This window comes from Eretmochelys imbricata, chromosome 10 (genome assembly GCF_965152235.1).
Source record: "Eretmochelys imbricata isolate rEreImb1 chromosome 10, rEreImb1.hap1, whole genome shotgun sequence".
Classification (NCBI taxonomy): Eukaryota; Metazoa; Chordata; order Testudines; family Cheloniidae; genus Eretmochelys; species Eretmochelys imbricata.
In genome coordinates, this window is record NC_135581.1 from 43,716,492 (window position 1) to 43,731,118 (window position 14,627).

The 14,627-nt window shown below is 40.0% G+C and overlaps 1 protein-coding gene across 7 annotated transcripts in view; it reads left to right on the forward strand.

Moving 5' to 3' along the window:
- MYO9A (myosin IXA) overlaps positions 1–14,627 on the forward strand; it is a 452,172-nt gene that overhangs the window by 85,029 nt on the left and 352,516 nt on the right. For 6 of the 7 annotated variants that reach the window (XM_077828555.1, XM_077828556.1, XM_077828554.1 and 3 more), the window contains one exon: positions 11,945–12,858. In XM_077828555.1, the coding sequence (XP_077684681.1) occupies positions 12,016–12,858 (843 nt within the window). In that variant the 5' untranslated portion in view covers positions 11,945–12,015. The remainder of the gene's footprint in view (positions 1–11,944; positions 12,859–14,627) is intronic. The other variant, XM_077828560.1, reaches the window with a different exon arrangement.

The following is a 14,627-nucleotide window of genomic DNA, read 5'->3' on the forward strand; positions in this document are numbered from 1 at the left end:
TTATTTATCCTAACCTATTCCTGTTCTATCAGTCAGAGCAGCTGGTGTAACATATTGGTGGATAAGTGTTCTGGACTCCCATTAAATTTAATGTAGGTGAGAGGTTCAATAATGGGAGGATTTTATATTTTTTCTTCGAGGGAAGTTGCTTTACTAGTTTCTTTGCTTAATTGACCCTTCCTCCCTTTTGTCACGTCATATATTTTAAGCACTGTCTACGCTGGGTCTTAGGCTGGCATAGCTACATCTTTCAGGGGGTGTGGATTTTTCACACCCCTGAGAGACGTAGCTATTCCAATGTAAGTTTTCAGTGTAGACCAGCCCTAAGTTAATTGAGTAAAGAGAGCTTCTCTTCCAGCACTCTTCCTTCATCAGCCTCAATCTTTACATTAGTCTCTTCTACATTTTTAGCCATCCAGTGTTTGTCAACCTAGCTACCACCTCTCGAGGAGGTGGATTTGCTACAGCACTGCAGCTGTGCTACAGTTTTAAGTGTAGATGTAGCCTAGCTCTGGTGACTTGAAGCTGCAGCTGTCAAAATTGAAGAGGAAAGGGGTCCCTCATGAACGAACATGGAATGGTGTCTTCAGTGGCCAGCTCTTTTTGTTATTTGTGCCATTTGAAGCCCTCTTCATCCCTGGAGAAAAGTCTGAAACTTCTCTTTCTGGCTGGGCAGTAGGCAGGCAGCGTGAAAAAAGTGTGATATCTGGGCCTCAGCCTTAAGCCTGGTGGAAGCTACAGTGCAGCAAGGGTAATCAGAAGTCTCCTAGAATCTTCACCATCCTATTTATCTCCTTTTGGGGGGGGGAGGGGTGTCTTCCTGCAGTTTCCCCACATCTGGGGAGGATTTTAATGTGGCTTCCTTTGGAGCCCATCAGTACTGCTCTGTCGAATAGATTATTTTAAATTAAAGCTGCAGAAGCTATCGGAAGCCTGCATCCCAAGAAAGGGGAAAAAATTCATAGGCAGGAGTTGTAGACCAAGCTGGATGAGCAAGCATCTTAGAGAGGCAATTAAGAAAAAGCAGAAAGCATATAGGGAGTGGAAGAAGGGAGGGATCAGTAAGGCAAGCTACCTTATTGAGGTCAGAATATGTAGGGATAAAGTGAGACAGGCTAAAAGTCAAGTAGAGTTGGACCTTGCAAAGGGAATTAAAACCAATAGTAAAAGGTTCTATAGTCATATAAATAGGAAGAAAACAAAGAAAGAAGAAGTGGGACCGCTAAAAACTGAGGATGGAGTGGAGGTCAAGGATAATCTAGGCATGGCCCAATATCTAAACAAATACTTTGCCTCAGTCTTTAATAAGACTAAAGAGGATCTTAGGGATAATGGTAGCATGATAAATGGGAATGAGGATATGGAGGTAGACATCACCATATCTGAGGTAGAAGCGAAACTCAAACAGCTTAATGGGACTAAATCGGGGGGCCCAGATAATCTTCATCCAAGAATATTAAAAGAATTGGCACAAGAAATTGCAAGCCCATTAGCAAGAATTTTTAATGAATCTGTAAACTCAGGGGTTGTACCGTATGATTGGAGGATTGCTAACATAGTTCCTATTTTTAAGAAAGGGAAAAAAAGTGATCCAAGTAATTATAGGCCTGTTAGTTTGACATCTGTAGTATGCAAGGTCTTGGAAAAAATTTTGAAGGAGAAGGTAGTTAAGGACATTGAAGTCAATGGTAAATGGGACAAAATACAACATGGTTTTACAAAAGGTAGATCGTGCCAAACCAACCTGATCTCCTTCTTTGAGAAAGTAACAGATTTTTTAGATAAAGGAAACGCAGTGGATCTAATTTACTTAGATTTTAGTAAGGCGTTTGATACGGTGCCACATGGGGAATTATTAGTTAAATTGGATAAGATGGGCATCAATAGGAATATTGAAAGGTGGATAGGGAATTGGTTAAAGGGGAGACTACAACGGGTCCTACTGAAAGGTGAACTGTCAAGTTGGAGGGAGGTTACCAGTGGAGTTCCTCAGGGATCGGTTTTGGGACCAATCTTATTTAATCTTTTTATTACTGACCTGGGCACAAAAAGTGGGAGTGTGCTACTAAAGTTTGCAGATGATACAAAGCTGGGAGGTATTGCTAATTTAGAGAAGGACAGGGATACCCTACAGGAGGATCTGGATGACCTTGTAAACTGGAGTAATAGGAATAGGATGAAATTTAATAGTGAGAAGTGTAAGGTCATGCATTTAGGGATTAATAACAAGAATTTTAGTTATAAGCTAGGGACGCATCAACTAGAAGTAACAGAGGAGGAAAAGGACCTTGGAGTATTGGTTGATCATAGGATGACTATGAGCTGCCAATGTGATATGGCTGTGAAAAAAGCTAATGTCGTCTTGGGATGCATCAGGAGAGGTATTTCCAGTAGGGATAAGGAGGTTTTAGTACCGTTATATAAGGCACTGGTGAGACCTCACCTGGAGTACTGTGTGCAGTTCTGGTCTCCCATGTTTAAGAAGGATGAATTCAAACTGGAACAGGTACAGAGAAGGGCTACTAGGATGATCCGAGGAATGGAAAACTTGTCTTATGAAAGGAGACTCAGGGAGCTTGGCTTGTTTAGCCTAACTAAAAGAAGGCTGAGGGGAGATATGATTGCTCTCTATAAATATATCAGAGGGATAAATACCAGAGAGGGAGAGGAATTATTTAAACTCAGTACCAATGTGGACACAAGAACAAATGGATATAAACTGGCCACTAGGAAATTTAGATTAGAAATTAGACGAAGGTTTCTAACCATCAGAGGAGTGAAGTTTTGGAATAGCCTTCCGAGGGAAGTAGTGGGGGCAAAAGATCTATCTTGCTTTAAGATTAAACTCGATAAGTTTATGGAGGAGATGGTATGATGGGATAACATGGTTTTGGTAATTAAATATTCATGGTAAATAGGCCCAATGGCCTGTGATGGGTTTTAGATGGGGTAAGATCCAAGTTACCTGGGAAAGAATTTTCTGGGAAAGAATTTTCTGTAGTATCTGGCTGATGAATCTTGCCCATATGCTCAGGGTTTAGCTGATCGCCATATTTGGGGTCGGGAAGGAATTTTCCTCCAGGGCAGATTGGAAGAGGCCCTGGAGGTTTTTCGCCTTCCTCTGTAGCATGGGGCACGGGTCACTTGCTGGAGGATTCTCTGCTCCTTGAGGTCTTTAAACTACAATTTGAGGACTTCAATAGCACAGATATAGGTGTGAGGTTTTTTTTGTAGGAGTGGTGGGTGAAATTCTGTGGCCTGCGTTGTGCAGGAGGTCAGACTAGATGATCATAATGGTCCCTTCTGACCTAAATATCTATGAATCTATGAATCTATGAATAGCTAGAGTGGTCTTTGCAGAGTGATGAGTGAGAGACTTCCCCTGAGGGTCAAGCATACTACCGCTGCAATGCTCCCATCCCATGGTGTGTGAGGGATATAACCTATAATGTCCAGTTAATGCTAATTAGTAACAGGGCTTGGCTTACCATCTTCAGAAAATTATGTTGCTCTGGGGTGTAACTTAAAATTTTAACCAAGCCATATTTAGCTTACAACAGGTAATGGTCAAAATAATGAGTGTCCTACATCACTCTTTTTTTAAGAATACTTGATTAAAAATTCTGCTCTTCCTACAACAGAAGCATTTAGTACATACATTCAGTAATGTCAGCATTTTTATTATTTGAAAAATTTCATTGCCTACCAGGGTTTAAAAATGGAAAAGCTTGTCAGCTATTAAAGCTTATGGTACAATATGTCTGTAAACTCCGATACTATTTACATACCAAAATAGATGCATCTAATAGATATGCATTCCTGTCTGAAAAAAGAACTCTCATACATGGAGAAACTTTCACAGATTCTAAGGCCAGAAGGGACCATTGTGATCATCTAGTCTAACCTCCTGTATAAACGAGGCCATAGAACTTTTCTAAAATAATTCCAAGAGCATATCTTAAAAAAATAAAAAAAATCTAATCTTCATTTAAAACTTGCCAGTGATGGAGAATCCAGCACGACTATTGATAATTTTTTCCAATAGTTAATTATTCTCACTGTTAAAAATGTATGCCTTATTTCCAGTCTGAATTTGTCTAGTTTTAACTTCCACCGATTGGATCATGTTGTAACGTTCTCTTCTAGATTGAAGAGCCCATTATTAAATATTTGTTCCTCACATACATACAGGCGAGTCTCATCTTATGCGCGTTTAACATGCTCAAATTCAGCTTTGTGCTGTTGGCAAAAACAAACAAAAAAACAAAAACAAAAAAGAAAAATAACAATTACTGTACTTGTAGTGCGGGTGATTTCGCCCGCCATTACACTCATGTAATTTTGACTATTTTCGACTTTTGCTTTACGTGCTGACTGTGGAACGTAACCCCAGCGTAAGATGAGAATCGCCTGTACTGTAATCATGTCACCCATTAACCTCCTCTTTGTTATGCTGACTAGATTGAGCTCCTAGAGTCTGTTACTTTAAGGCATTTTTAAAATCCTGTAATCATTCTCGTGGCTCTTCTCTGAACCCACTCCAATTTATCAGCATCTTTCTTGAGTTGTGGGCACTAGAACTGGACACAGTATTCCAATATTGGTTGCACCAGTTACTCAGCTTAGTTGGTAAAATATGACCATTCTTATGTTCTTACTGGGTCAGACTAATGGTCCATCTAGCCCAGTATCATGTCTTCCAACAGCAGCTAGGGCCAGATGCTTCAGAAGAAATAAACAGAACAGGGCAGTTTTTCAGAGATCCATCCCCTGTCATCCAGTCCCAGCTTCTGGCAGTCAGATTCCTAAATCTTTTTCAGAGTCACTTCTTCCCAGGATGGAGTGCCCCATCTTGTAAGTATGGCCTGCATTCTTTTTTTCCTAGATTAATACTATTATATTTAGCTGTATTAAAACACGTATTGGTTGCTTGCATCCAGTTTACCAAGCAATCTCTCCATATCACTGACCGGTCCTCTTCATTATTTACCACTCCTGCAATTTGTGTCATCTGCAAACTTTATCGCTGATCAGGTTATTGATAAAAACTGGAACTAAACTCTTCAGGACATCACTGGAAACCCGCATTATGATGATTCCATGTTTACAGTTACACGAGCCAGTTTTTAATTCATTTAATGTGTTCCATTTTGTTTCATTATAATTTTTTAATCAAAATGTCTCCCAGTACCAAGTCAAATGCCTTACAGAAGTGTAGGTATATTCCAGCAACACTATTACCTTTTTCAACCAAACTTGGAATCTCATCAAAAAAGATATCAAGTTAATTTGACAGGATCTATTTTCCATAAATCCATTTTGATTTGCATTAATTATATTACCTTCCTTTAATTCTTTATTAACTGAATCCCATACATTTTAAAATGTATTTGGCTGAAAACATCAATCCATTTGTAATCGTCACTTGCTGCTAAAAAGTTTCTGGTCAATTTGCTAATAATTTAGTATAAATTATCTTTTAATAAAGGCTTAAATGTTCCCAACCCATCTTCTCAATCTACTTAATTTTATAATAGGCCATAAAGCAGAATTTGTGTTACTACTTTAATTTGCTTGTCAGTTTTCTGTAATGTCCCAAGCACAGAATTGTGACTTAATTGCAAACCTGAGCAAAAAGGTTCAGGTAGGTGGGCAAGAATTCTTATTCAAACTTAAATATGTAAAATAATTTCAAAGGGAATTTAATAAGTGTTTGATCAAAGGACATTTTTTGTTATAAATCTTGTTTAAATTGTTGTCCTCTTATAAGCTTTCTGTATTGTGAAAGTCCTTTCTTAAACAGGTGCATTAAGTCCACAAATAGGTAAATAATGACCAGAGCTTCCAAAATTAAACAAGGGCTTTCCTCCTCTGACTGCCACAAGATCTAAAGGCTGTGGTTAGATTTCTATCTCCAATGAAATCAGGTCACTTCTGTTCTCTCCTTTATGCTCCTCAAAGGTCAGTAGGCTGGTATAGCAGTTGAAAAAAATCTTAGGTGTAAAGCTATGCTAATCTTATAAGCTGCAGCATGTTTGGTATAGACACAGCTGTACTGATTCATTAAGTCTCATGTATGAGTCTGTAAAAGTGAGTTGCTATTTTCTTCATCTCATGGATATATTTTTATTTTGGAGTACTGGGATGTTGAAAATTCTACTAAATATTCTTAAAACACGTGGCATTACTTTACTAAAAGTTCTCAGTTAAACTATATGGGGAATATATAAAGCCAGTGTTCATCCATAATGCTGTATCCAATCTTGTCTTAATTTATCTTTTTTCATATCTTTATCATTTTAATTTACATATCCAAAGGCAAAGATATACTTACCAATTTATCAGTCAGGGTGATACAGACAATATTGCCACCTGCTTGGACAGTATTCTTTTTGGAAACTCAACCTGTCTCTGGAGCAGTGGTCTCTAACCTTTTTACGTACAAGATCACTTTATTTTTATTTAAGTGCAACACAAAGATCTGCCCCACCCTTCTCTGAAGACGCATTCCCCTCCACGCTCGCTCTCCCCCACCCTCACTCACTTTCACCGTGCAGGGGGTGGGGTTCAGGAGGAGGTGCGGGCTCTGGGCTGGGGATGAGGGGTTTGGAGTGTGGGAGGGAGGCTCTGGGCTGGGCCTGGGGCAGTGGATTGGGGTGCAGGAGGGGGTGAGGGGTGTAAGCTCTGGGAGGGAGTTTGAGTGCAGGAGGGAGCTCCGGGCTGGGTCAGAGTGTTGGGGTGCAGGAGGGAGTATGGGGTGCTGGCTCTGGGCGGTGGGGGCAGGGGGTACAGGGTGTAGGAGGGGGCATGAGGTGCTGGCTCCAGGAGGGGGCTGGGGGTTGGGGTGTGGGCTCCTGCCAGGCGGCACTTACCTTGGGCGGCTCCCAGTTGTCGTCGTCGCCTCAGGGCTACTTGCTGCCTGCCCTGGCCCCACGCCGCTCCCGGAAGGGGCCAACGCACCCCAGCGGCCTCTGGGGGCACACATGACTCTGCGCACTGCCCCTCTCTGCAGGCACCACCCCCACAGCTCCCATTGGCCACAGTTCCCTATTCATGGGAAATGGGAGCTGCGGGGGCAGTGCTTGCAGGCAGGAGTAGCCTGTGGAGACCTCTGCCCCCACCCCCCCTTTCCTGGGGCAGTGCTGGCCGCTTCTGGGAGCGACGTGGAGCTGGGGCAGGCAGGGATCCTGCCTTAGTGGCAGCCCCGCTGCAGCTGGAGATCGCGATCGACGGGGATAGTCTCCAGGATTGACCAGTAGATGCGATCGATTGGTTGGTGACCACTGCTCTAGAGGATTACTGCTATGCCTTTAAACTTGGGAAAGTAATTACTATTTTCCTTTGCATGGATTACTCACATTTTATCATAGTATTCCTTCTAGTATACTTTGGAAAAATGGTGTTTTTAAAATCCAGAGAGACCAAACATTGAGAGGTATTTTGCACGGTATAGTTAAACTTCATTGTTGTAACCAATGATTGTGGAAGACTCTTTGCAAATAACTTAATATTGCAAACAGTCCACTGACCTAAAATGATACATCCCTAAAACATTTCTGGCACTATTTCCAAATATTAAACTCACTCATCTGATAGAACATGAGTGCATATATCTGATGTTACTTCTGAGGTTTGTGCAGTTCTGTCACTTTAAAAGTGTTGCAAACCAGTTGGCTTTTCCCTGGTATTTTCCTAAATTAGAATTTCATTGGATGCTTCTAGCTTTAAAAGTAGCACAGTGAAACAGACTGTGCTAAGGTACAATTCCAAGGTTACTGGTATTATTGCAGTCCACAAGATCAGTTCTTTTCTCTGTAGTCTGCCAAACTTTTCAGGTTCTGATACTGTAGCTCAGTTATGTAGCTCTTTGTTGTGACATGCTACTGTGTCAAAATAACACAGGTTCCTAAATTCATTCATGGATTCCAAGGGACCACTGTGATCTAGTCTGACCTCTTGTATAACAGAAGTCATAAAACTTCCCCAAAATAATTTCTTTTGAGCTAGAGCATATTTTTAAAAAAAATCCAATCTTGATTTAATAATGGCCAGTGATGGAAAAACGCATATCTAAAAGTGGACAAAAGTTGTCTGGGGCCAGCAAGGGGAGGATGAGACCTCTTACAGACTTTTACAGATTATGTGGAATTTGTCAAGCTTCTAAGGTCTTGTCTTCATTAAGAAGAAAGGTGTGTTAACTTGAGGTAAAATCCTAGTGAAGACAAGTCAGTTTTTCACATGAGTTAACAAGTCAAGTTAAACCCTAGGCTTCCCCACCCTTAACATGATCTGCTAGCTGGTGTGGAAACAATAGCTGCCTTGTCTTCACTAGGATTTTAGCTTGATTTACTTATCTTGAGTTAGGTAATGTAAAAACACACTCTCCCCCCAGTAGCAGATATTACAGTCAGTGGAGAGTTTAAAAACAAACTATTTACAAAGTTACCACTGGCTAGTGTATGTGTGTGTGTATGTATATGTATGTATGTATGTATGTATGTATGTATGTGTATATATATATATATATATATATATTTTTTTTAAATTAGCGCTAGCCAAGAAATCCAGCAGTGTGTACTTTCTAGTTCACAGAGTGTGTCCTGAAGCAATGTGTACAGCTCTCATAGCATATTGTTTGATTCCTTGCCAAGTATGTTTCATGGGAACAAACTGATTTATTCTGTTCTTCAAGCACATATCTAGGAGTGTACACTTGTTGAAATATTTGACTAGAGATGAATAAGTAGATACAGCATAAAATACTTTGCATTTCTGGAGTACTTTCCATCAGAGGATCTCAAAAACCTTTTACAAACTTTAGTACATTAAACACCCTAACACCAATGCGAGCTAGGTGATTTCCCTGTTTTACACAGTGATAAACTGAGGCATAGGTTGTAACTTGCCCAAGCTCATAGGTCAAGTCATTGGCAAAGTTGGAAATAGACACTGTGGTTGATATTCTCACCTCTGCTTTGGCCTCTTCATACTGGGTAAAAGGGCTGGAGTGGTGTAGAGAGGCTCTTTTTAGCTTCAAATCCAATAGGTTAGGATTCCCCTGGTGCAGGAATGGAGGAAGACAGTCATAGAAATGTCTTCTTAAGAACCTTCACAAATCCTGATGTAGAGGGTATGCCAGGAGCAGGTGTATGAGTGGGATGTCATGGCAGGGCTGCAGCACATAGGACTGTGGAAGTTCTGAGCAGTGCTGCAACCCGGAGGCAGTGAGGTGTACAGGCTGATGTAGTTCGGACAAGCCCCTAAGGTCATCTGTTATACCAGGAGCTGCAGAGCAGCCCAGAATTGGGAGGGCACAAAGGTTGCTTAAAGCTACCATCCTCCCACCAGCCCCTGGGTTGTGATTTTTGTATTGCACCTCTTTAGAAGTGCAGAACAAAATCTCAGCCTGTGTCATCTGGCTGACTATGGCCCATATCACATAACATTGTGACTATCTTGGGTGGTGCTGAAAGGAAATGTAGGAATGAGTAGATGACTTGATTACGCTTCCGGTAGTATGCCACAAACTCAGGAATTATTTTTATCTTTGGCAATATTTTGTTTTCCTTGAAATCAGCTAGTGTGTACAATACATAAATTCCCATAGAATTAGAATCTGCACAGCACATAGTACTTAGAGTTAAGCTCTGTTAATACTGTAAATAAATTGGAGAATGAAAGGATTTTAGAATGCATTTTATAGATAATTAAAATCTCTAACATACACCCACTCAACTGCTGTCAGCTTGCAATCTCACCCATTTTCTGTCTGGAAAAAGTCACAATAAGAAATTAGTGTCAGTATCTATGCTGTCGGTGCAAATAATTTGGTTGTATATCCAGTGCGCAGTAAAAGGGTTGAGCTAGCTTTATGAACTTTGGTAACTCTCTGCACTGTTTGAAGCAATTTATGAGGGAAAATGGACACCATGATGAGAGTGCTCAGGGCTAGAACTTTAAAAAAAACAAACAAACAAACATTTTACATGATAGTGAAACTGTTCGTGGTCTGGATTTTTACTCAGTTTACATGAGTCCCTTCTGCCCCCCCCCTTTTTGTTTTGTTTTTGTTTTAAAGGGTGTGGCGGTGAGGTAGGCTGAGAACTGGATTCTAGCTGTAATTGGCCCCAGCTGAGAATTCCATGTGGGAATTGCTTTGAAGATGTAGCACAGCTGTCTGAAGCTGCCTCCTGCACCAGCCACTGGCTACCTCACCTGGGAATAGGTGTATCAAGGGCAGGGAGGGGGTATGGTGAATTCTTCTCCACTGACAGTCTTACCTGTTTGTAAAGCACCTAGCATACTGTTGGCTACTATATACAAATTAATATAATTGGATTTTTAACCAAAATCAGCATTTCTGGGCATCTTATGGCAAGTCACTGTATTGCTAAAAGAAAAGGAGTACTTGTGGCACCTTAGAGACTAACCAATTTATTTGAGCATGAGCTTTCGTGAGCTACAGCTCACTTCATCGGATGCATACCGTGGAAACTGCAGCAGACTTTATATATACACAGAGAATATGAAACAATACCTCCTCCCACCCCACTGTCCTGCTGGTAATAGCTTATCTAAAGTGATCATCAGGTTGGGCCAACCTGATGATCACTTTAGATAAGCTATTACCAGCAGGACAGTGGGGTGGGAGGAGGTATTGTTTCATATTCTCTGTGTATATATAAAGTCTGCTGCAGTTTCCACGGTATGCATCCGATGAAGTGAGCTGTAGCTCACGAAAGCTCATGCTCAAATAAATTGGTTAGTCTCTAAGGTGCCACAAGTACTCCTTTTCTTTTTGCGAATACAGAGTAACACGGCTGTTACTCTGAAACCTGTATTGCTAAACTGACACCATTTGCCGTAGTAGTGGTGTATTTGCATAATGTCAGAAATAGTAAGCTAGCTTTCATTTTGCTTTGGTACTGCATTAATAGTCTCAACTGTGAACATTTCAGTATTTGTTTTTGAGTGAAATTAGACCTCATGAAAAATGAGGAATTAAATTCTTTTAAATAATCTTATGAACAACCCATCAGTGTCCAGAATACCTAAACATTATGAAATACCCTTATTTTGCTTTGAATGCTGCCTTGTGAATTGTGGGTTGGGGAAAACCTCTGTACTGATGAGGAAAATGGTTTCTTTTCTGGTTAGAATATTCCTTTATTGCGGATATTTGAAGGCATTGTTTAATTTTTAAAATAATAATAATGCTGTGTTATAGTGACAGTTGCCCAAAATCTCAAGGCTTAGCAGATATTAAGTGTCATAATGAGGCAGATATTTTTATGAGGCAGATATTTTTAAATGCATTTTACATATGGGTAAACTGATGCACAGATAGTTGTGAGCTGGAAAAAACATTAAATGACATTGCCTCTGTTTGCTTGAAATATCTAAAAATGAAAATGCAGAAAGTACAAACTCTCAAAAGCAAATTAATCTGTAAAATTAAACTCTTTTATAGAATGAGTTGTTTTGGGCATGAGTGCACCACAGTTGCTCAGGTTAATTCAGTAGCTATACCACTCAAAATACACAACTTTCTTCACTGACTACATAATAGAATGCATTAATTTAAAACTAGAGATCTAATTTCAAATCCCTGATACCTTAGAATCGTGGTAGTTACTGCAAAAGTCTGAAATGATCGATCCCTGAATTTATCAGATTAGAATGGAGTCTGAAATTGTTACCGTTAACACAGTAAAGGTCTTCTAGCTGTAGTTTTCTTGAAAGCATCATATTTAAAACTGCTTTCTTTCCAAATGTCAAACTTCGGAATAATCAGTTACCTTTTGTAAACTTTTAATATGATTGAGGGTGGCATTTAGCTGTTAGGTTGCTTTACCTTTTCATATAGTATGTGTAAATATTTTTAAAATACCTGTTACTAAAAGGAACCCTGAGTCTAAAATATTTCTGTCTTTGATTTTTGTAGTGTTGATGTCATGACGGCATACTGGACCATTCTAAAGATGCACTGCAGGTACTGATGGGAAGGGGTTCAATATGAATATAAATGATGTTGGAGGAAGACGACGCTTTGAGGACAGCGAGTTTACACTACACATATACCCTGGGAGCATTGCTGAAGGGACCATCTATTGCCCCATTACTGCCAGAAAAACATCAACAGCTGCTGAGGTAATAGACTCTCTCATTAATAAACTCCAACTAGACAAAACAAAATGTTATGTCCTAGCAGAGGTGAAGGAGTTTGGTGGGGAGGAATGGATTCTCAACCCTACAGACTGCCCTGTCCAGCGCATGATGTTGTGGCCCCGCATGGCCCTCGAGAACCGATTGAGTGGGGAAGACTATCGCTTCCTTCTGAGGGAGAAGAATCTAGATGGGTCTATTCATTATGGAAGTCTCCAGTCCTGGTTACAGGTGACAGAAGAGCGTCGCAGGATGATGGAACGTGGATTCCTTCCTCAGCCACAGCAGAAGGACTACGATGATTTGTGCAGTTTACCAGATTTAAATGAGAAAACACTCCTGGAAAATCTCAGAAACCGCTTTAAGCAGGAAAAAATTTATACCTATGTAGGCAGCATTCTGATAGTCATTAATCCATTCAAATTTCTCCCCATTTACAATCCTAAGTATGTCAAAATGTATGATAATCATCAGCTGGGAAAGCTGGAGCCCCATATTTATGCTGTGGCTGATGTGGCCTACCATGCTATGCTTCAGCGCAGGAAGAACCAGTGCATTGTGATTTCAGGAGAAAGTGGGTCAGGGAAAACACAGAGCACAAACTTTCTGATTCATCACCTCACTGCTCTCAGCCAGAAGGGATTTGTTAGTGGAGTAGAACAGATTATTCTTGGAGCTGGACCAGTGCTTGAGGTAAGATTAAAATGATAGTAGCGATGCTACTATTTTCTGATGTGTAATAAAACAAATAGTCCTGATTTTATATTGCCAGTCTGGGGGTATCTGCTAAATGATAATAGTAAGCAAGACTATAATATTAACAATAATACGATTTAGGTGTGTGTCTTCTTAAAGACAATACAATTTTAACTTTCTTGAAAAAATTCAGTGAACAGTTATTTTATGAATTTATTAATAACATGCTTTTTCACTTTGGCATGCTTTAGCAGTGCTATAAAATAGTGAATTTTATTTTATAAAACACCTTAGAGATCCCAAAATAATTTCTTTGAATTAACAAACTTAACTACTAGAAAATTTAAAAATGGAGTTTACTGCACCTAGTGCATTGGTATTGTTGCTTTCAAAATACTGTCCGTGTTACAGTTAACTTTATTGGGGTTTTTTGATTAAAAAAAAAAAAAAGCTAATTTGTACTAAGATTTTGACAAGCTTTAGGTTGGAAACCTTGCTCCATCTTTCCCATCTGTCAGAAAAAATAACGTATACTAGAAAATCTGCACGTGTAGTCGGTTGCCAGATGAGAATTTGTGTAAAGAAAAAAGTTAGGTGAGCTGGACAAGTAGTTCTTCAGGTGATTGCACATGTCCCCGTTCCACTTCAGGTGTGTGCATGACCATAGATGGAAATTCATCCCTAAGGTCTGGTCTGCACTACAGAGTTAGGTTGACATAAGGTAGTTTACGTTGACCTAACTATGGAAGTGTCTACGCTTAAATTTCACTCCCATTGAAGTAACTGCCTGTGACATTACCCAAGATACAATCTGGACAGCTGAACAACTGTGACCGCTCAATTCTCCAGCTTGGGGTGCCTCTTACACTGCTTTGCAGTGAGAGCTACCACTCCTGGTCTGCTCTCACACAGCCTCCAGCATGTAAATCACTCCCAGCTATATTGTATGAGTGCTATAGCCACCCACCCATGAATTACATTGCATGCAGCACCAGCAGTTTCCAGTCCCAGACTTCCCCTAGAAATGTTCGTCTTGTACTGCCCAGCACCCTCCTGGACAGCACAAGCTCATATAAACTCTGTCATTTCATGAATAGAAAATATGTACAAATCTTGTTACCCCAAATGAAGTTCCCCAAACACTTCAATCCAAACACACATTGGTTTAAATAAAATAATAAAACAAGTTTAACAACTATGGAAAAATAGATTTTAATTAGTTACAAGTAACAAGCCATAAAGGTCAGAATTGGTTACAAAGGAATAAAAGGTAAAACGCAACTAATATCTAACTTAATGAGCTAAATGCATTCTAGGAAAGGTTTCTTTCACCACATACTTATAGCAATCTGGATACCTTTCAGCCAGGACCCGTCCCCAAGTTAGGCCTAGAATCTCCAACCGTTTCTTTGACAAAATGTAAATTTCTCGCTCACACTTTTTTCTGCCAAAGAATGGCCACTTAACCAGGTGATAGTCCATTTGATTTTGTTAACACCTGACTGAGGCATCAGTTTGCCTTTTGTCTCTGAGGAACTGGTTTTTGTGTGCTTTCCTAGACTTGGAGCATGCCTCAGTAAAGTCAGACAGTAGAATCTTAACTTTACATACAAAGTTGCGACACACATCTTACCAGGACAGTAATGATCAGCAAATTATGAGTTTTCAAATGATACCTCACAAGGCAAATTTTGTACAAAATACATTATAATTTTGTAAAAAGGGTGAACATGAGGATACAGACGGTCACACTTCCTCACTACAAT